Source organism: Rhodofomes roseus (assembly GCF_022264815.1).
Source record: "Rhodofomes roseus strain CIRM-BRFM 1785 chromosome Unknown C8Q71scaffold_9, whole genome shotgun sequence".
In the NCBI taxonomy this organism is placed as follows: Eukaryota; Fungi; Basidiomycota; class Agaricomycetes; order Polyporales; family Fomitopsidaceae; genus Rhodofomes; species Rhodofomes roseus.
The window spans coordinates 1,241,745-1,259,809 of NW_025952965.1; the positions used below are offsets into that span (position 1 = coordinate 1,241,745).

Genomic DNA, 18,065 nt, shown 5'->3' on the forward strand with positions numbered 1-18,065 from the left:
GAGAAGAATGCGAACTTTTTGCTGATCTCATTACATTCATCAATGTCATTTCAGTGTACTCACGGCCTACTCTCAGATCGAATATTGAAGCCCTAGGGTCATGGCCAGCGTGAAGACCGGGTTCCATCTAGGTGAGAATCCCCGTCCATATGTACAAAGGGATGACAACATTCTGCAAAACTGCTCGATGCGCTTCGGCGCGGTGGGTGCGATTCCTTTGGAACCATTCAAGTCTCTGAACCTTGTTGCCCTGTGTTTCCTATGTCCGATCCTGACCACTGTCCACAGGGCTTCTGTCATACAAAGTCCACGCCCCGGTACAGCGATTGGACCAGTCTCTTGTGAAGATCGTTATAGCGGCACCTGGTGAAGGCTCCTGTGATCGACTTTGTGTCTGTAACTCAGTCGATAGTACATACATCTTGAATGCATATCTTGAATGCATATCCTATTCCGCGCACTATCATGCGACGAAGTTCTTCTGGGAGTCATCTGCGTCGCTGCGTGTGAGAAGCCGCCGCTTGCATGAGGCTGCAGTATCAAGGGCGTCTCCCCATCCCTCATGCTCCCTCTCTTCCGCGGTCGGCGAGATATGTTTCAATTTTCTCAGCGGTTCGTCGCCAAGATCGTCGTTGTGCGCGCGACGGCTATCATGTCAGCCTCTCTACCCCTGAATTGGCCGCCCTGCTTCACCCACTTCGCCGGCTATGTGCGGGATATAACACTCGGATCCTCCGAGCGAGCAGCCCGTTGACGGCGGGAGCCGAACAGCATGTCTGACTTCCACCTCGTCGAGCCCCAGGGCTGGGATTGCGACCTTCATTCGGTGCGTTGCGATAAGCAGTGTAGGAATGGCGACCAGGTCTAACGCGCCGCGTACAGATATACTGCGCCTATGTGGGGCACTTCCAGGAGCATGGCACCCCTTGGTACGTGCATCCGCCAAATGCTTGGTAGGGTGCTGACGCGCCCCAAGGTACGAACGGTCCTGGGGGGTGTTCTTTGAGACATTCGAAGACTTCCTCACCTTCGAGTGGCCGGTCATCACTGTGACAGACATGAAGACCGGCCGCCCGCATATTGTGACGCGGATGTCGTCTGTGGACGGGTTTCTCAAGATGATCAAGACGAGGTACTCACTTTCTCTATTATCCTACTCATGTGTGCCTAAGTGCCCGACAGGCACGGCGAGACGCTTCCCAAGGTCCACAACATACACTTCGTGACGCCGTTCGAGACGAACCAGCGGCACCTACGCAAGATCTCAGATGCTGCAACTTACAAGAAGGTCCATGCAACATTGCCCGCCGCCCGGCTTGCAGCGCAGAAAGTCCGCGCGAGAAGCGGAGAACCGAAGACGATCCGGCAGCTCTGGGATACCAAGGACCAGACTTTCCTCGCCATGGACTTTGAATGGTCGGAACGTAACTCGTCCACAGTCTTGGAGTGGGGATATGCGGCAATGCGCTGCAGTGCACTTCATGCGTGAGTATAGTCAACACCGATAGGATGTGCTCTCTAGCTAAATGACGCACTTCCGACACAAGGGCGAATATATGGCCACCTCAACCGGAGAATAACTACAGGTAGCATTGTTGTTCATTTTGCCGAAACGCAGAAGCTCAGATAATGACATTCTAGACGGGGTCACTACGTCGTCGGAGAACATGTAGACCGCATTATCAACAGACACCAACCTACGTTTCCTTGGGCTGTAAGTTCTTCTACTAAATACCTTCACCTTCTGCTGACGAATATCTCGCAGTATGCGGTGCGAATATCATCTGTTAGACAACCCCAACGACATCTAATGATATCAGTTCGGCGACAGTCAAGTCATTCCGAAGGCTCAGTTACCTCGAGTGATCCAAGCCATCATCAGCAGCCTAGCAAGCCCAGATTCAGAGACGACTCCCAACAGCCTCGTGCTTGTCGGCCATGGCCTACATGAAGATCTCCGTCGCTTGCAGGAGATGGAAATAAGTGTGTCCTGTACTTTGCTTGTCCCTCGCGCGCCCAGAGATGACCGACCGCTCTATCCAGAGATCCCACACAACGTCCTTATGCTTGACACCGCCTCCTACGAGAGGCAGCTGTTCGCCTCCGGCCAGCGCAATGCTATGACAGACCCCTCCGGCAAGCCTCGCGCGCCGCACTCCACTCTCTCCCTCACGAACCTGATCCGGTCTCTCGGCGTCGACATCCCGTGGTCGATGCACAACGCAGGGAACGACGCCATGGTGTGCCTGCTCGCTCTCCAGCTCCTTCTCGAACCCGAAGGCACCAAGATGCCGAAGTACCGCCCGGTCATGAATATGCCGATGTCAGGCCTGCAAGTGGGGATCCCTCGCGCGGGCAGCAAGAGCCCTGGCGTGCCCTCGATCTCTCTCACGCCTTCGCCCGGAGGGTCAGCGACAGGGATGAGGAGTGCGAGCGGGTCGGGGGGCCTGTCGGCGCGGCCGCGGGAGCTGAGCGGGTCCTTCGACAGGGCACCATCTCCGGTTCGTCGACTGCCTGGTAATTCGTTCAATGCGAGGCGGAGGAGCACCATGCCAGATCTAGAGCCGATAACAGCGTTGACGACTGGAGTGGCCCGGATTGGCTTCCCCTGAGCTTTGAGCCCTAGAAGAGCTGCATTCAGCTACTGCTTGGATTCCGAATACCTCCATATTCCTTAGACATCACATTCATAGAGTCGCCGCTATCCATGCAATGCTTCGTATCGTGTCATAAATACTTGTCCAAATCTACCCTAAACAACAGTATAGTTCTCGATCTGCACCGTCGCGTCCTCGGAGTACACGACGTCCTCGCCAGAGTCAACCTTCGATATGGACGCGAGGTGCACGCCCGCAATGCTACCCTCGCCGATGAAGGACACCTTCACGGGGAAGAATGCGCCGGGATCGTCGCCGCCGACGGAGAACTCCATGGACCCGGAGCGGTCGTCTGCGTTGATAACGGGGATGTTCCAGTCGAGTGCGTGGACGGAGGGATTGAGGGCCCATTCTCCGGTGTGTGAAGAAACGGTCGGGTAGGAGCCGTCACTGCGAGGCAGAACATGTCAACAAGGTGAAGTTGCGAACATATGAAATGGACATACGGCAGCGGAATGGAGATAACAACATCGTGCAGGGTGACGCCCTCATTCTCGAGCTCGTACTCGATGTTCACTTCACATGTGCCGTCGTTTGAGGGTGTCGGCCAGCAGTTGACTGTGGAGAGTGAGGGTCAATGCGCGCAACAGCTGACTGCTGCACAGTGAACGTACTGGAAAGTGGCACGTATGTCTCATCCTTCCCAGCATATCTCCACTTGAGCACTGCAAGCGGTTGGCCCACAGGGAAGCCCTTGCTGGGGTCCTTCAACGCGACAACACGGTCCCTGTTCGCGACGAACTTGTCCACCTTCGGGTGTTGCTTGAACTGGAGCTCGGGGCCGAAGTTCACAGCAGCGGGCGAGAGCGCGATCCTGATCTTCGCAAGGTCGGGGTCGGAGATATGGAGGTTCATGTCACCCTTGAGCTCGAGGTTGTTGAGGCCGCCGTCGCGAACCATCTCCGCGTTGATCGTCTCACGAATGACGACATGCACGCTGAGGACACTAGATGAGGTTCGGGAATAGCGCATGGACGATGCAGGCATACCTCTCAGCATGAACGGGGGGCAGGCTGCCGCGGTCGTTCTTCGGCGCTGGCGGTGCGACGGGCTCGGGGGTGTTCGACGCCGCAGGCGTACCCGGCGTCGACATGTCCTCAGACAGCAACGCGTCCCCACCGAGCGCATCGAGCAGCTCCGCCTGCCTCGTCTTCTTGCCGCCGAGCTTCATGCCGCCGCTCTTGAAGGCGGGTGCGCGTACACTCGAGGCTGCGGGCGACGCGGTGCGGGCGATGGGGGCCACCGGAGTATCGTAGCGTTGGGGTACAGGCGCATACCCGGAGACACCGCCGCCGAGGTAGCTGCCCCCTGAAGGCCCGCCAGCAGCTGTGCGCCGTTGTTGCTCCCGGCGCTGCATCTCGAGCTGCTTCGCGCGCCGCTTGAGCTCCTCCTTCGCCTCCGCCTCTTTGTTCTGGGGACGTGTGCGTCTGTCAGGCTTAGCGGGGGTATGGTGTGCATGCGACGCACCCTCGCAATGATCTCCTGGATCTTTTCCTCGTGACTCTCCATCTCCATTACGTTCCTGATCTGCGCGAGGTTGACCTGCTCCCGGTACCCCAAGCTGACGATCTCGTCGAACGCCCCCAGCAACTCGAACGCATGCTTCGTGATCTCGCGCTGCTCCGCGCTCCTGCAGAGGTCCGAGACGACGCGGGCGAAGAGGTGCAGTGTCTCGATGTCCTGGAGGATGTTCGACGCCTTGTTGGTGATGAGGAGGATGTAGAGGTCTTCCAGGGGCTGGTAGACGTAGCGCACGTCGGTGGTCTCGACGGACGTGTGTTGTGTGCCGGTCGGGATGAGCTTGGGGAAGGACGCGAGGAGAGACTCGATCCGGGCTTTTGTCATGTCACGGAATTGACGAGAAACGACAGCTGATGCAGGCACCTCTCAGTATCCAGAGACAAGTGCCTAGGATAAAGCATACCTTTCCCGCCCTTCGTGCATATTGATGCTGCGAGGACGACCTGAGCGGGACACTATTGAGCAGTCTCGGGAAACTCATGCAGTGTAACCCGTACCATTTTGACGATACTCAGCACTCAGCTTAACCTCTGTTATATGTGCACTGAGTCGAGGCAGCCTCGACAATTCGCCAGGAGAGAGTAGATGAGGAAGTCGAAAGTACACTTCCGCAGACGCGTTAAGGTCGCGACGTGGAGGGCATATTAGACGCCCATAATGAGCCTCGCTCACGGGCGCTCACTGAATAACCTCCCCAAACCCCCCAAACTACTTAAGCTAGATGTGTGACTATGTGCTCGGCATGATAGATGCGGTATCCATATATACTACGCTGGATATATAGTAGTGCAGAGATGTATCGTAGTTGTATATCATAAATGTTCATGAGTGCCAAAGATTGAGTAGGGACTGAGCAGCGGGGGACAGGACGCGTCTTGTCACGCTGAGCGGGTCGGGGACAATCAGTCCACCGATGAGGCCATGAATAGCCCAAGCATCCGCTGTTCAGAATGTCAGTCAGTAGATGAAAGCGTCGAGAGAAAGGCCACATACTGCTGATCTGGCCAATGACCAAGACGAAGAACGCCGTCCAGATCCAGCCCGCCACGCCACCCACAGGTTTTCCTGTCGCCTTCTTCCAAAGCCCCTCAAGGATGATCCCAACGCCCTGAAGCAGAAAGAAGAGCGTCACGCGGTGGTCCGACATGTGCATCCCGACTTCGTGGTACATCCCCGACGCGAAGAACGAGCCGAGCACCATGCCTATCGACCCTGCCAGCCACCCGCCGACGCACCCGCCATACACGTAGAATACCTGCCTGAGACTCTGGTGCCAGCGCTTGCCCCAGTACTCGTGCAACGAAGTGGCTTTCCACGGCCTGTCTTGGACGGGCGGCCACTGCTCGGGGGACTGGCCAAGGACTCCGACGGAGAATAGGGTAGCGATGTCGTTGCAGATATCCATGCCGTACTGGATGATGAAGCCGCTGGCAAGGTGTATCGCGCTCGACAAAGCGTAGCGAGGCACTGGAGACAGCTCCTGGAGGAATATGGAGCCACCGCGGTATGTCCCGACGCGGGGTACGAGCTTGAAGAGCGAGTTGAGTATGTCGATGATGATGTAGTTCCAGAGAAGCGAGAACACTGTGGTCCTCAGGAATGGCCCGCGCTCCAGTGAACGCGACTCCTTCGGGACGTAGAGACCTTTGCCGAAGTCCCAACCGATGCCCCGCATGGTGAAGATAAGTTCTGAGGCGTCTCTGAACCATTGCGGGAAGACGCTGTCCCGTTGTGTTGGCGGATGGGCATGCCCATTGCCTTGCACACTGGTCGTCTGCGACTTGGCCGTGCCGCCGATTGGAGGCAACTCCTTCTCCCCGACCTTGAATCGCCCGTTCTTTACGAAGGCATAGTCTATGGCCTTTGCCACGACGACAAGTGTCACGAAGCCTGAGGTACAACCAGTCAGTCACATTGAAGTCCACGAGACAAGATCCAAGACTCACTTCGACCCCACTGAACGGTGGCGATGGTTGGATCCTCCACCCTGAACCAGTACGTACAATACGCTGCGGTCGAGATCACGATAGGCAGCAGGAGCAGACGCAGCAGATATGTATCCGCCTTCCGCGCCAGATAGGCCATAAGATAGAATGGTGCCCAGTACACGAGGACTTGGGGAATTGTGGTCCATGTTATGGGAGTCCGCTCCTCAGGTAGTGGGATGAAATAGTATGGATTCCACGATGAGCCATAGTGCAGAATGTCACTGCATTGCTGGATGAGCGATAGAGGCACGCGACGGAGCAAACCAGACTCACCTGTCGAACATGTATCAGGGTATACAGCGTTTGGACAGTCGGAAGAGTGGGGCTGCGTTGACACTCTGCGTTGAGTGGAGAGTAGAACAGGCAAGGCATCGGAGGGTGCCTCAGTTATAAGATCGCACCGCTCGGGGCCGCAGCCAGCACGCGCTCCAGAAGATGCACAAGCGTCGCGGCGAAAAGACAAATGCAGCCCAGACACATGGCCGGTCCGAGACCGAGCCACGCTCCGACATGATATCATCCATGACTGGCCGGCAGCTGTACGCTGCGAGACCCCGCTAGGCCCGTATAGTATATACGAGTATATACGTATGCCAGCCTCACGCTGTGCAGCGTGGCTGTAGGCGCATAGTACGTGGCCATCATGCTCAGCTAACGATGTCGAATCGGGCGTCACGAAGCCTGCTGGCGTGCATTCGTATGAAATCGGTTCCGCTCACTTACTTGGGCACGGTATCATCAGCGGGAAACGATGGATTCTATGAGATAGCGTATTCCAGGAAAGACAAGGCCCCTGACAATGCTGAGCTTTCTTGGGATCAGGATTGCACCAGGTAAACGACCTATAGCCCGCGCAGCTGCAAATGGGCTTCAGTCACACATGTTCCCAGCTCGACGACACGGGCGACGTACTGCACATTTGCCCCAGTATAATCACCCAGAATGCCGTCCAGCACCAGCCCATGACACCCCCGACCCTCTTCCCAGTATACCGCTTGTACACGTTCTCCAGCAAAATGCCGATGCCTTGTAGCACGAAAAAGAGCATGATGCGATGATCCAACAACTGCATCCCGAGTTCATGGTACAGTCCGGATGCGAGGAATGTTCCGAGAACCAGTCCCGCTTGGCCAGCGAGCCAACCACCGGCGTAGCCACCACAGGAGAGGAACACGTGTCGAAGAAGCTGGTGCCAGCCTTTGCCCCAGAAGTGGTGTAGTGATGTAGACCTCCAAGGACTGTCGTAGAGTGGGAACCATGCATCGGGAGAGCTGCGGAGGAGGCCAACAGCTAGCAGCGAGACAAAGTCACTCCCGGCCTCGAGTCCGAAGATGATCAGCATTCCGCCGAGGACATAGACGGCCGTCGAGAGGGAGTAACGCCAGTGTAGAGGTAAATCTTGTAGGAACATCGAGCCGTCTTCTAGGGAGTCCACCCCTGGAGCGAGTTTGATGAGCGAATCGCACAGGTCAACGATGAGGAAGTTCTTGATACAGGCGACGGTTGCGTCTCTGAGAAAACGTCCACGCTGCGTGGACTTCGTTCGCGGTGGTACGTAGACGTCACGGCCGAAGTCCCAGCCTATGCCTCGCACTGCGAAGGCGAGTTCCAGGGCGTCGTTCAAACTTGGAGGAAGGATCCCAGAAGAAGCGGACACCTCGTTGACGCGTTGCAGCCTCCTCTCTCCCGTCTTGAACCTGCCCTCTCGTACGAATGCGAAGTTGAGAGACTTTCCTAAGATGTAATAGCCAACCAAGACTTCGAGTCCTCAGCACATACATTCAGTCATAAAGTGCCGTGACACTTACAGCGAATGAACTCGAAGATCCCGTACCGGGCATCCTCGATCTTGTAATGAAGGGTGAAGTACAGCGCACTCGTCACGGCGACTGGCAACAGCAGCAAGCGAGTGAGGTGCGTGTCGGCTCTTCTGGAGAGGTATGCAAGAAGGAGGAATGGTACCGACGGGCTGATGATGGCAATAGGAAAAGATCTCGTAGAGAACGGTTCGCGATGTTCGGGCGGAGGCACCAGCGAGGCGAACACGCGTGAGGCACTGCCGTAGATCCTGCGAAGACGCAGGCCTTCGTCAACGCTCAGCAGCACGAAGATGCGTTATTTGAGCCTCACCCCTCAATGAGGGTTACTTGGGTTCGCATGCACGCTATACCGGGTGCGCTACCGAGTCAGGCGGGTTCGACTGCCAATCACGGATGCCACGTAGAACCTCCCGCAAGTTTAAAGACACAATCACGAGAGAAAGATATAGACAACTTTCAGGAAATAGCGAAATAGGCTGTGAGCGGTCGTCGAAGGAAAGTGCCCAAGTCGATGCAGCCGGCGAGCTTCAGGCGTCTAATTTTACTTTATTCCCACAATCAGTGGATGGTGACGTAACAAACGGTACAACCATCACAACTACCAAGTATAGACCTTAGAGCCTCTACTAGCCTACCTTGTTACGACCTATGTTCTCTACTGCTCTCCACTAGGACCCTCGCACCGCACCGTACATGGAGAAAGATTGACAGGATGCCACATCCTAACCGCCCTCTCGCCAACATATTCGTCTCTTCCAGGTCGGACCGCCTGAACACCCCGGTCCAGGTCCTCACTCCGAGGACACCGCATTCCCGCAATGGCCGCGCCGAGGAGGGATTCACGGAGGTCGAACTCGACGACCTCCCGGAGTACGACGAGGAGGAGGAGGAAGACGCGTTCTTGTCGCCGGGGCGGACACCATCATCCGTGTCGCCCGGCCCCGCCAGCACCGCGTTCCCTCCAGGGTACAGAAGTCGAGGCGATGACCGCGAAATCCTCGGTCCGAAGGTTCGAATGTGTCCCTCCGGGCTGATGCTGGCAGAGCGGCTCGTCTACCTGTCTGGGGCATTCTTCGTCTTCGGGATTTTCGCCCTCTTCTATATGGCCTTCCAGCGGGACCTGGAGGACAACGGGTTCGGCCTTGCCATCAACTACCGCCACTACTACGTATTCCCTCTTACAGGTGCTCAATACGCACACGAATGTGAGAGGATATCCTGGTTCAAGGAGGGCTTGAACTACTGGGACCCTCCTCTGAGTGGACCTACGGACGTTGTCCACCACGATAGACGTCTGAAGATGCATGGCCATTCACCGATTTGCTCGAGCACGGTGACATACCAGCTTGATGGACATGCGGGGCTTGCGACGGATCTTGCGCTTATGGCACAAGTCGCTGCATTAGCACGCGAGGTGAGTCTTGCGGCCACCTGCAAGCTGACCGGAGGTAGTTGACATTCACCCAGCGAAATAGTACGTTCTTCATTGACGATACGTACTGGACCCGTGGACGGTATGCCAAGGTCGCCTATATCTCTTACGACTGACGCTGATGCGGGCATCAGGTGGGTAGACTACTTTGAGGATCCAATCAACGTCTACCCTGGTCCTGAGCCGGGTTGTCGGAGACCTCCACCAGAAGGTATGTACACATCACCAAACCTTTCTTGACAACTATCGCTCAGGTTGCGTGCAGAGCTTGTCGCGTGTCCTCGCAGTGCAAGGTGAGTTCTTCGTATCTTCGCGCCACACATAGAATCATGACCGCTGGTCTAGGCATTGGGTCAGTGGGTACAGACTGCGTACCACCAGATTCACTTCACAATTTTCATGTCTAGGTCGTCAACTCACATACAGCGAAATACCACCTCAATTCTCAATTCAGTGAGAGATACGAAGATAGGTCGGCACCCTGCACTCTGAACGTGTAGCTAGCAATTGACTTTCGCACAGTTCCGCTCAGGGTATAAACCGGAGACGACCTATCTACGACCACGCAGCCCGATCACTGGCAGAAATCATCAGGCCAGACGCGCACAACTCTGCACTCATCCGCACAGCACGCTCAGAAATAGCCTCCATCCTGTCCCTACCACACGACAGCCACAGCAAGTATGCGCCATACATAGGCGTACAGCTCGTGCACGAGCACTCAATATCGCACAACACCTCCACGCCCTCCCTCAAGGCATATGTCCAAGCCATGCATGACATCTGGACACGCCTCTACCCCAACCACCCCATCCCCCTCGACTCCGACACCACCGCACACTTCCCCGCCCCGCCAATAGCGTACCTCGCGACGGACGCGCCCGAGACGCTGCGGCACTACGTCGCCGCGTTCCCGGCGTCGACCGCGAAGTTCGCGCTCGACCTGAGCACGGACGCGGAGCTGCGCGCGCTCGCGCCCGAGCACGCGTACGACCCCGTCTTCTTCGCGGAGGTGCCTACGGCCGAGCGCGTCCGGCTCACGAGGGGCCTGATCGTGGACCTGGCGCTGATGAGCGGGCTGTGGCCGGAGGATGGGTATGTCGTCCCTGGGGCGACGGTTTGTGCTGCGGGGTACGTCTCTCTCGAGTTCTGGGTACTGTTTCGCTGACGGTGTCTGGTATGCCCCAGTTTGAATGCTTGCGAACTGGCTGTCATTGGCTTAGGCTGGGAACGCGCGTTCGGCTTCGACGACGCCAAAGAACACCCGACTGGCGAGGTCGACCACGCTAGGATGCGCTGGGTCCCGCTCGGACCACAAACTACGCGGTGGAAGGGGTTCGAGTTGCCATTTCACAAAGGCATCGTTTAGTGATTTGTCGTTTGCTACATAGATATCGATCTGATCTATCTGTCTGGATGTACTGGATTATCATGTTACGGAGGTTTGGTTTGGGACTGATTAATATTAATCTGTGTACTATGTATCATGTTGCTTTGCTATGGAGCCTTCATCGCTTTTGCGTTCGTTGATTCTAGAAGATGTGCGCGCCCCCAACGACTTCCTGTGGCTGCCCATGTATGCGCTAGTCATATTTGGTCTCGACGAACGTATACCTCATTCACTGCATGAATTAGACTCGTACACCTGGCTCACATCACTACAGTCCGTCACACGATAATTAGCTAGATCTAGCAAGTACTGTCCAATGACTCAAGCCCGTCAGGAAAACGAGAGACCGGCCAACCGACTAGGTAGCATGTTGCTCCGCGAACGCAGCGATCAACATCTCGTAGATGAACGCTACTTGGCTGTCTCTCTGCACCATCCCCGGGCGCTGCTCTCTGAGCATGTCAATCTCCTGCGCGACGAGGTCCTCGCGGAGTTCCTCGGGCAGTGGCCCTAGTGGCGATGGCGTCAACTTCCATCCGCCATCTTCGAGAGATAATGGCGATGCAGGGGGTGGGAGGAAGCCGAACTTCCGCAACAGAGATGAGAGCGCGATGAACGAGCCTGTCCGGCCGATGCCTGCAGAGCAATTGACGATGATCGGGGGGTCGGGATCAAGCTCATCTTGAGGTGGAGGCGACTGTAGCAGGGACTGCGACGACAGATCGCGATTTACCTCGTCCACGAAACGGGTGAAGCGGAGCAGGCTCGCGCGATCCTCGTCAGTGGGCACGCCATGGTCCGGCCAGGACGCATATAATAAATGCTGGAAGATGGTGGCCTGCCCGCCGGAAGGCTCGACGGACACACGGCTCAGCACGCACTTTGCGTCCTCGACGTACGACGACTGGCGAAGGGTGACTTTCAATGGCGGTGTCGAGAGCCCTTCTTCCGGGGGGACGACCCACTCCTTGCCCACCGCGTCGGGGAAGTAGACGTGCGCCTTGCGCATGCCGCTCTCGACGTTCTGCGTGAGCTGCACCACCGTGCGCACGCGGCTCGTCTTCGACGTGCGCGACGCGTTCGGGTGCACGATCGGGCTGAGCATGACACTGAGGAACGCGTGCGCGGTGTTTGGGAGCGGCGCCTGGCTCGCGATCCACCACTTTCCGCCCGCGAGCTCGCGCACCCAGTTCGCGTTCAGATACCGCCCGTCCGGCGCGCTGCCGCGCTCGACGCCGCGACCCGAGAGCACGACGCGCGTGCGATCGTACGGCGTGATGTCGAGATAGCGGTTGCACTCCTGGAGGTCGCGGTTCGAGCCCACGGACACGGAGTAGTGCTCGGCGTGATCGGGTTTGTTAAGGAGAGAGGCGAGGATGTGTGTGGGCGTATATGGGTTCCGCTGCGACTTGGAGTTGGATCGTTGGCGGGATGTGTTCCGAGCGATGGTACGGGCGCGCTCGCGCTCTGATAGCGCACGGACGACTGATACGAGGTGGGGGGACGAGAGTGGGTGCCTGAGCCATTCGGGAGCAGACGAGGGTGTCGAAACCATGCCTGAGAACAGAGGGGGGAGGGAGAGGGCGGGAGGGAAGGAACGAAAGCCAGTCTGAAGGGATCGAGACGCAGCGCGATGTTATGAGCACATCGCCACGTGATGGCCGCACAAATCCAGCACACCCACATCGATTCCACTGCCTTCGTCTCATACAGCACCGCTCACTTGGTTGGAGGAAGCCTGAGCGTATGCGTAGCCTGGAACTCAAGCCATGACGGAGGTCGAACGGTCGTTGATAGATGCAGAGACCAAGATCAAGTGAGCGACCAGAACGAGGGATTCTTGCAGAACTTGACCAGGCCCCGCTAGAGTGAGCACGACCCTCGACAAGTCAGTCGGCAAGAAGCATCTCACCGACGGTGACCCGGGTACATGCTGGACATCTCAGCAAGTGCGCAAAATAATGTACTGCACATGGAAGTCGTCATGCTAACCGCTCACCAGGGTATACCGCAATACATCCAGCTACAATTTCCTGCACCGGTAGTACCAAGCCATCTTTCCATGACGTTCCAAGGGGGTTTCGTGGGCACCAAGTGCAGGCTTGAGGTGCTAACTCAGAGAGCACCTCATAAGGGCGAGTGGCAGCTGTTCGCCCACGTCTTTCCCGAGGACGTGAACCGGAAGCAGACCTTTGGACTTGACTCGTCGGAAGTAGAGTCGACAGGCCTCGTGGGGCTCAAGCTGGTTTTCGAAGAGAGTTCAGATTTCTTCGGTAGAATAACGGTCTACGACTTGCAATTGTCCGGTATTGTGCTGTAGGGTCGAGACAGGAAGCGCGTGCCAGGATTGTGCCAGGACTCGGAGTCTCACGGCACCTTTGTTATGGCCATCATCATGCCGCACTCGAACCGGGTGCCCATACCTGTTCATTATGGGAGATATATAGGGGATACAGGATTGTCAGAATGTTCAACAACGCGAAAGTTCAAGCCAGATAACACTGAAGCTGCCGCTTCGAGTCGCCGCATCACCGACCTCACTGACCGCTTATGGAAAGTGTAGTGGTTTGTTCATTGACTGTGGCTCCATGGCAGCGACATCCGCGATATTAACTCCAGCTTCAAATTGACTCAACACACGCCGCTGAAGCACATACGACTGGACGTGTATAGGAACGAATGACTTGGACTGGTCCATTGAATACACAATCTCAGGATAGTGACAGCGACAGGGACTCGCATACACTACAAATCCCACACAACATGACAGGCTACGGGCCGAAACTCGACTGCCCGCAAGCTCACTCCAGATCGTCAAACCACTCCCAGCTCCGCTCCTCAAACATGTTGATCCCTTCCTCGTCGCCGCGCTGCTCAAGATCGAAGCCACGAAACAACAGCTTGCGTTCGAAGAGCTCAGAGTCGAGATACAAAACCATGACCGTGGCCCGCTCTATGTAACGATTGACACACCATACCATAGGCAAAGACTCGAAAGGCAGGATTAGATTGACTGATGTAAGGAATGACCATGTCCGTTCGAGTAGTAAAGAGCGACTCCGCGAACACATTAGCCTGAGTCAAACTTTGTAGTCCGTATCCATTAGTCCGAGTCCATGTCATCTATGAGCTCTCAGCCGCCTTCTCAATTAAGCTGAGCGCCCTCCGGCTCGTCGCTGTGCTCGGGCCCACCGCCAGGAACTTTGGTGGGAGCCTTGACAGGAGCACGCGCAGCGACATGAGTCGGCTCGTCCTTGTGCTTGTGATCGTCATCACGTTTGGGGTGGTCAGTCTCGCCGTTTCCCGGGCCCTTCACAGGCGTCTTGACGGGACCACGAGCAGCGACGTGAGTCGGGTGATGGTCGTGGTCGTCCTCGCGCTTGGGATTCGGGTTGGGCTCAGCACCCCCAGGACCCCGGATGGGGGTCTTGACAGGGCCACGAGCAACGACGTGAGTCGGGTGATGCTCGTCCTCCCGCTTGTGGTGGTTAGGGACATCATTCCCCGGGCCCTTCGTAGGCGTCTTGACAGGGCCGCGAGCCGCGACGTGCGTCGGGTGGTGGTCATGATCCTCCTCGCGCTTGGGGTGATCAGGCTCGCCGTTTCCCGGGCCCTTCGTGGGTGTCTTGACTGCATCGCGAGCAGTGACGTGCGTTGGGTGGTGGCCGTGATCGTCCTCGCGCTTGGGGTTGCCTGGGCTATGGTTGGGCTCACCACCCGGACCCTGCGCGGGGGTCTTGACGGGACCGCGAGCCGCCACATGCGTCGGATGATGGTCGTGATCGTCCTCGCGTTTGGGGTTCTGGTTGGGCCCGCCGTTGGGACCCTTCGCAGGAGTCTTGACGGGTCCACGAGGAACGACGTGCGTCGGGTGATGATCGTGGTCGTCCTCTCGCTTGTGATGGTCAGGTTCGCCGTTACCGGGGCCCTTGACAGGCGGCGGCTTCACCATATCGCGGTCAGCAACGATGGGCATCGGCTCGCGGACGTAGAGGCCGGCGTCTCGCACAGAGAGGTCCGAACTATAATGGCACGCGAAGGCGCATGAATGATGTAGACATACAATTTGATGAGTGGTTCACTTACACGTCGACCGGGAGGGCCAAAACAGGTGCAGCGGAGACCGCGGAGAGAACGAAGGCGAGGAGGACGTTGGCACGCATTACGACTCGGTGAAGATGCGACTCGGCGAAGATGCGACTCGGTGAAGATGCAAGTGAACGAAGTGGGTAGCTCGAGAGCTAGGGAGTATCCGTTGCACCTGCCTGCTTTTAAGTCCTCCTGGTTGACCCTGATTAGCCGCCGCAACGTATATTACCATCGCTTCCCTAGCCTTTCGCGGCGAGCCAAACGACGAGCGAGCGCAGCGCTCGAACTGATGGCTCATACCGACCCCGAAAACGGGAATTTCAAAGGCCCTGGAGCGAGTCAATACTACAGCCTGAATAGCCTTCGTGGAGTACACTTGTTCACTGCGACATACCTCTAGGACGTGAAATGGCAGCGTCCCTCCAATTTCCTGTCGCGGTGCAATTTTGCCTTGCATGCTATGCAAATGTCACTTGGGATATTGTTACCCTGGAACGGGATTGTGGTAAATTCCGCCTACCAATGCACCTTCCTTCCCTTACGTCCAGCGAAGCGGTGATCTACGGGCGCCTACGGCGACTGCGGGGTGAGTAACTGAGCGCCTTCAGTCGGTGACGAATGCAAGCATACATTGAGCGCACATACGCAAAGGGTCCTTGCGCAAGTCCCGTTAATCTGATGCACCACCACAAAGGCGCAGCTGGGATGACATGCCGACGATGAGATTGAAGCATTCGGCCATGGGCACCAGCCCTAGGTAATCCTTTGCGTTCAAGTTGCGGGAGCGTCAGTCAGCAAGACGGCTACCACAGAAGCTCCCTCTACTGGCCAGACATCTGAACAAAGGAAGCACAGGACATTCAATGAAACGGGGCTTGAGTCAACGGAGGCCTGAAGGCAGTGAACGAGCTGCCGCACCAGCGAATGGGCTCGCCTCCTGACTCTGCAAAAATATCCCAGCTGCGTAGGCTGCGGATGTGGCAAATGCATCAATCACCTCGCGAAGGATGCAAAGAGGACGTCAGCGGTGGGCACAGTGCTCCGTCTCATGACGGTACCGTTGCGCAGTCTAGGCGGTCGACATCCTTCACGGATCATGGCCATTTGCATACGGCCGGCCTCGAAGTGTCCATGTCATCCCTAAGCTCGGGAAACGATTACAGCTCTTCGAGTTGTGTTCCTGACTGAAGCGGCAACGCTCTGCTTGTCAAATGTGCAACTCACCATGGTCTATTCGTGAACACATTTGTTCTTTCGTGGCATCGGTTTGCACCGACTTCCACGGTTTCCAACAAATCCGCTTGGCACTTCGTGAGTTGGTAGGTGCCCAAGCGCAGACGCAGTCAGTCCAGCGCGGAGACGACAGTGCCTGCTCGGTGATGGGTCTGTGAATTATTGAGTCGTATTAGTGTTGCCCACGGAAACAGAATTGAACGGATTCGTGGAGGCCCGATAGAACGCGCCGGTCACGGTCACAGACGCGTCGCGTCACGTCACGCAAAGAGCCTCCGGCGCGGCCGCGCTCAATTGCTTGCCATGACTGCAGTACACGACGGAGCTTCATTCTCCTCGCCTGGCTATTCTGCAAATCTAACGAACTCTGCGTTCAGCCGTCCCAATATGGCCCTGCATGTCTACGCCGGCTACTCTGTGGTACGGTCTCCTAGTGGCTGACCGAGGTTTGGATTCGAACTGGAGGCTGACAGGCTTCCATTCCAAGCCGCTGCCAGCCGCCATCCCAATTCGGTGCCGCGCCCTCTATATAAACCTGGTTTCAGCCTCGCTCAGCCTCCCCAGCTCTCTCCCTCTGACCGTCACGAACTCCCTCCGAGCTCGCTCTGTCACTGGTCCGCTATCCACTTGCTTTCGTACATCCTACCCCCACAACCTATCCCACCATGAGACTCACCCCGAGCTCGTCCCTCCTCATCGCTACCCTCGCACTCTCGTCCTCGTCGTCTAGTCTGGCGGCTCCCACGGACAGCGACGTCAATGAACTGTCATCCTCTTCGAGTATGCATGGGATCCACTCGTCTTCCAGGCGGGACTCAATGAACATGCACGTGTCGGACGGCGGCATCAACATGAACCTAGGTATGTCCCGTCCCACCTATCTGAATGAGCAAAGTCAGGACTGATTTTTTACTTCGTTCCAGACCAGGACCAACCTCGGCCGGACCGCGAGAGGCACAGGGTCTACCAGAAGCGCCTCGATCTTGGGGCTGTCCTCTCGGGAGTCCCCATCCTGGGGCCTGCCCTCGCTCCGCTCCTGCCTGCTCTGGAGCCCATCTTCGCCGCGCTCGGTCTCGGCGCCGCCGCCAACGGCGGTCCCAGCGCTCTCCTGGCGCTCACCCCGGGCCAGGTCGGCCAAGTCCAGCAAGCCGTCGCTCAGGCGATCCTCAGCGCTGGGCCTGCCAACGTCACGGGCATTACCGCCTCGCTTCCAGTGCCCCCGCTTCCTACAGGCGTTGTCACCAACATCACTGCGAACGTGCCCGTGGGCAAGCGCGACGATTGCGACTACTCTGGCGGGAACATGGCTTCGGACTGCTCTTCCACTGGGAGCCCCTCTGGTGTGTCTTCGACCTGGTCACCTGTCTCTACCTTCGCGGCCTTCTCGGCGCCCTCCAACGTGCCTCTGGATGGCCCTGCTGCCTTCGCTGCCCCGAGCGGTCTCCCTGTGTCTCCTCCGACCGGCTTGATCCCCGTCGGTGCAAACCCTCTCTCGCCGTCGCTGCCTGTGAACCCTCCCAACACGCCGGTCGCGCTTCCAATCCCGGTGGGCCCGTTCAACGGCTCCGCTTCTTCTGCGTCTTCGTCTGCTGGGACCACGCCGACGGCTGCGCCTGAGGAGATTGACATCGACAACGACACGACCCCGCCGCTGTTCATGTCATCGACTGCCCCCTACCCCCCTCCCACCCCGCTGTTCTAAAGGCCTCCAAATAATCCAAATCATATATCCCTGTAATGTGGTTCCCTGCCTAGTTTGATACCATATCAATCCATTAATTCGCGGTCCTTGGCATCTTTGTCTTTCTGTATAATCCCAGTCATAACCCATAACATAGTGTGTATCCATCGGTCCTTACGTAGTACTATACCATACCAATCGACTTATTTGCGGTCATTGACACCTTGTGCGTGCCTTTTGCTCGCCGGATGTGC

At 57.1% G+C, this 18,065-nt stretch overlaps 9 protein-coding genes across 9 annotated transcripts; 4 read left to right on the top strand and 5 right to left on the bottom strand.

Annotated features, from left to right (window-relative positions):
- The first annotated feature begins 494 nt into the window (after positions 1-494).
- Positions 495-2,892, top strand: C8Q71DRAFT_599256 (uncharacterized protein). Its single transcript, XM_047919612.1, has 9 exons — positions 495-826; positions 883-929; positions 977-1,132; positions 1,183-1,485; positions 1,548-1,586; positions 1,642-1,714; positions 1,766-1,771; positions 1,821-1,983; positions 2,044-2,892. Exons 1-9 carry the CDS (start codon positions 773-775, stop codon positions 2,610-2,612), a joined length of 1,410 nt encoding a protein of 469 aa, XP_047779552.1. The 5' UTR covers positions 495-772; the 3' UTR covers positions 2,613-2,892.
- C8Q71DRAFT_599251 (uncharacterized protein) lies at positions 2,683-4,839 on the bottom strand. Its single transcript, XM_047919611.1, has 7 exons — positions 4,676-4,839; positions 4,582-4,621; positions 4,125-4,528; positions 3,647-4,068; positions 3,272-3,594; positions 3,104-3,215; positions 2,683-3,047 (listed from the first exon to the last, which is right to left on the bottom strand). The coding sequence occupies exons 1-7, from the start codon at positions 4,676-4,678 to the stop codon at positions 2,753-2,755; spliced, it is 1,599 nt and encodes a 532-aa protein (XP_047779553.1). The 5' UTR covers positions 4,679-4,839; the 3' UTR covers positions 2,683-2,752.
- C8Q71DRAFT_599402 (uncharacterized protein) lies at positions 4,840-6,745 on the bottom strand. The gene is made up of 4 exons (XM_047919613.1): positions 6,440-6,745; positions 6,125-6,387; positions 5,172-6,068; positions 4,840-5,119 (listed from the first exon to the last, which is right to left on the bottom strand). The coding sequence occupies exons 1-4, from the start codon at positions 6,448-6,450 to the stop codon at positions 5,001-5,003; spliced, it is 1,290 nt and encodes a 429-aa protein (XP_047779554.1). The 5' UTR covers positions 6,451-6,745; the 3' UTR covers positions 4,840-5,000.
- A 159-nt stretch (positions 6,746-6,904) lies between these two features.
- C8Q71DRAFT_857686 (uncharacterized protein) lies at positions 6,905-8,325 on the bottom strand (the record flags this gene model as incomplete). The annotated part of the gene is made up of 4 exons (XM_047927431.1): positions 6,905-7,023; positions 7,079-7,924; positions 7,975-8,234; positions 8,297-8,325. 4 exons carry the CDS (start codon positions 8,323-8,325, stop codon positions 6,905-6,907), a joined length of 1,254 nt encoding a protein of 417 aa, XP_047779555.1.
- Positions 8,326-8,554: 229 nt separating this feature from the next.
- On the top strand, positions 8,555-10,965 carry C8Q71DRAFT_599470 (uncharacterized protein). The gene is made up of 8 exons (XM_047919614.1): positions 8,555-9,400; positions 9,454-9,500; positions 9,553-9,629; positions 9,684-9,711; positions 9,764-9,770; positions 9,826-9,890; positions 9,941-10,549; positions 10,607-10,965. Exons 1-8 carry the CDS (start codon positions 8,699-8,701, stop codon positions 10,785-10,787), a joined length of 1,716 nt encoding a protein of 571 aa, XP_047779556.1. The 5' UTR covers positions 8,555-8,698; the 3' UTR covers positions 10,788-10,965.
- Position 10,966: 1 nt separating this feature from the next.
- On the bottom strand, positions 10,967-12,417 carry C8Q71DRAFT_599471 (protein-tyrosine phosphatase-like protein). Its single transcript, XM_047919615.1, has one exon. The coding sequence runs from the start codon at positions 12,361-12,363 to the stop codon at positions 11,167-11,169; it is 1,197 nt and encodes a 398-aa protein (XP_047779557.1). The 5' UTR covers positions 12,364-12,417; the 3' UTR covers positions 10,967-11,166.
- Positions 12,400-13,304, top strand: C8Q71DRAFT_757973 (galactose-binding like protein). The gene is made up of 3 exons (XM_047923718.1): positions 12,400-12,624; positions 12,676-12,757; positions 12,811-13,304. Exons 1-3 carry the CDS (start codon positions 12,578-12,580, stop codon positions 13,126-13,128), a joined length of 447 nt encoding a protein of 148 aa, XP_047779558.1. The 5' UTR covers positions 12,400-12,577; the 3' UTR covers positions 13,129-13,304.
- A 580-nt stretch (positions 13,305-13,884) lies between these two features.
- On the bottom strand, positions 13,885-15,181 carry C8Q71DRAFT_599633 (uncharacterized protein). The gene is made up of 2 exons (XM_047919616.1): positions 14,895-15,181; positions 13,885-14,830 (listed from the first exon to the last, which is right to left on the bottom strand). Exons 1-2 carry the CDS (start codon positions 14,969-14,971, stop codon positions 13,954-13,956), a joined length of 954 nt encoding a protein of 317 aa, XP_047779559.1. The 5' UTR covers positions 14,972-15,181; the 3' UTR covers positions 13,885-13,953.
- Positions 15,182-16,437: 1,256 nt separating this feature from the next.
- C8Q71DRAFT_757991 (uncharacterized protein) lies at positions 16,438-18,031 on the top strand. The gene is made up of 2 exons (XM_047923719.1): positions 16,438-16,991; positions 17,054-18,031. Exons 1-2 carry the CDS (start codon positions 16,796-16,798, stop codon positions 17,830-17,832), a joined length of 975 nt encoding a protein of 324 aa, XP_047779560.1. The 5' UTR covers positions 16,438-16,795; the 3' UTR covers positions 17,833-18,031.
- The last annotated feature ends 34 nt before the right edge of the window (positions 18,032-18,065 follow it).

Coding starts and splice junctions, on each gene's coding strand:
- C8Q71DRAFT_599256 (XM_047919612.1), top strand. CDS start 773: ATGTCTGACTTCCACCTCGTCGAGCCCCAGGGCTGGGATTGCGACCTT. Junction 1,486..1,547: donor CGCTGCAGTGCACTTCATGC/GTGAGTATAGTC, acceptor TTCCGACACAAG/GGCGAATATATGGCCACCTC. Junction 1,984..2,043: donor CTTGCAGGAGATGGAAATAA/GTGTGTCCTGTA, acceptor CGCTCTATCCAG/AGATCCCACACAACGTCCTT.
- C8Q71DRAFT_599251 (XM_047919611.1), bottom strand. Junction 4,069..4,124: donor TCCAGGAGATCATTGCGAGG/GTGCGTCGCATG, acceptor ACACGTCCCCAG/AACAAAGAGGCGGAGGCGAA. Junction 3,048..3,103: donor GTTATCTCCATTCCGCTGCC/GTATGTCCATTT, acceptor TCTGCCTCGCAG/TGACGGCTCCTACCCGACCG.
- C8Q71DRAFT_599402 (XM_047919613.1), bottom strand. Junction 6,069..6,124: donor CACCGTTCAGTGGGGTCGAA/GTGAGTCTTGGA, acceptor GTTGTACCTCAG/GCTTCGTGACACTTGTCGTC. Junction 5,120..5,171: donor GGTCATTGGCCAGATCAGCA/GTATGTGGCCTT, acceptor CATTCTGAACAG/CGGATGCTTGGGCTATTCAT.
- C8Q71DRAFT_599470 (XM_047919614.1), top strand. CDS start 8,699: ATGCCACATCCTAACCGCCCTCTCGCCAACATATTCGTCTCTTCCAGG. Junction 9,401..9,453: donor TCGCTGCATTAGCACGCGAG/GTGAGTCTTGCG, acceptor ACATTCACCCAG/CGAAATAGTACGTTCTTCAT. Junction 9,630..9,683: donor TCGGAGACCTCCACCAGAAG/GTATGTACACAT, acceptor GGTTGCGTGCAG/AGCTTGTCGCGTGTCCTCGC.
- C8Q71DRAFT_599471 (XM_047919615.1), bottom strand. CDS start 12,363: ATGGTTTCGACACCCTCGTCTGCTCCCGAATGGCTCAGGCACCCACTC.
- C8Q71DRAFT_757973 (XM_047923718.1), top strand. CDS start 12,578: ATGACGGAGGTCGAACGGTCGTTGATAGATGCAGAGACCAAGATCAA. Junction 12,625..12,675: donor GATGCAGAGACCAAGATCAA/GTGAGCGACCAG, acceptor AGGCCCCGCTAG/AGTGAGCACGACCCTCGACA. Junction 12,758..12,810: donor CATGCTGGACATCTCAGCAA/GTGCGCAAAATA, acceptor ACCGCTCACCAG/GGTATACCGCAATACATCCA.
- C8Q71DRAFT_599633 (XM_047919616.1), bottom strand. CDS start 14,971: ATGCGTGCCAACGTCCTCCTCGCCTTCGTTCTCTCCGCGGTCTCCGCT. Junction 14,831..14,894: donor TTGGCCCTCCCGGTCGACGT/GTAAGTGAACCA, acceptor GTGCCATTATAG/TTCGGACCTCTCTGTGCGAG.
- C8Q71DRAFT_757991 (XM_047923719.1), top strand. CDS start 16,796: ATGAGACTCACCCCGAGCTCGTCCCTCCTCATCGCTACCCTCGCACTC. Junction 16,992..17,053: donor CGGCATCAACATGAACCTAG/GTATGTCCCGTC, acceptor ACTTCGTTCCAG/ACCAGGACCAACCTCGGCCG.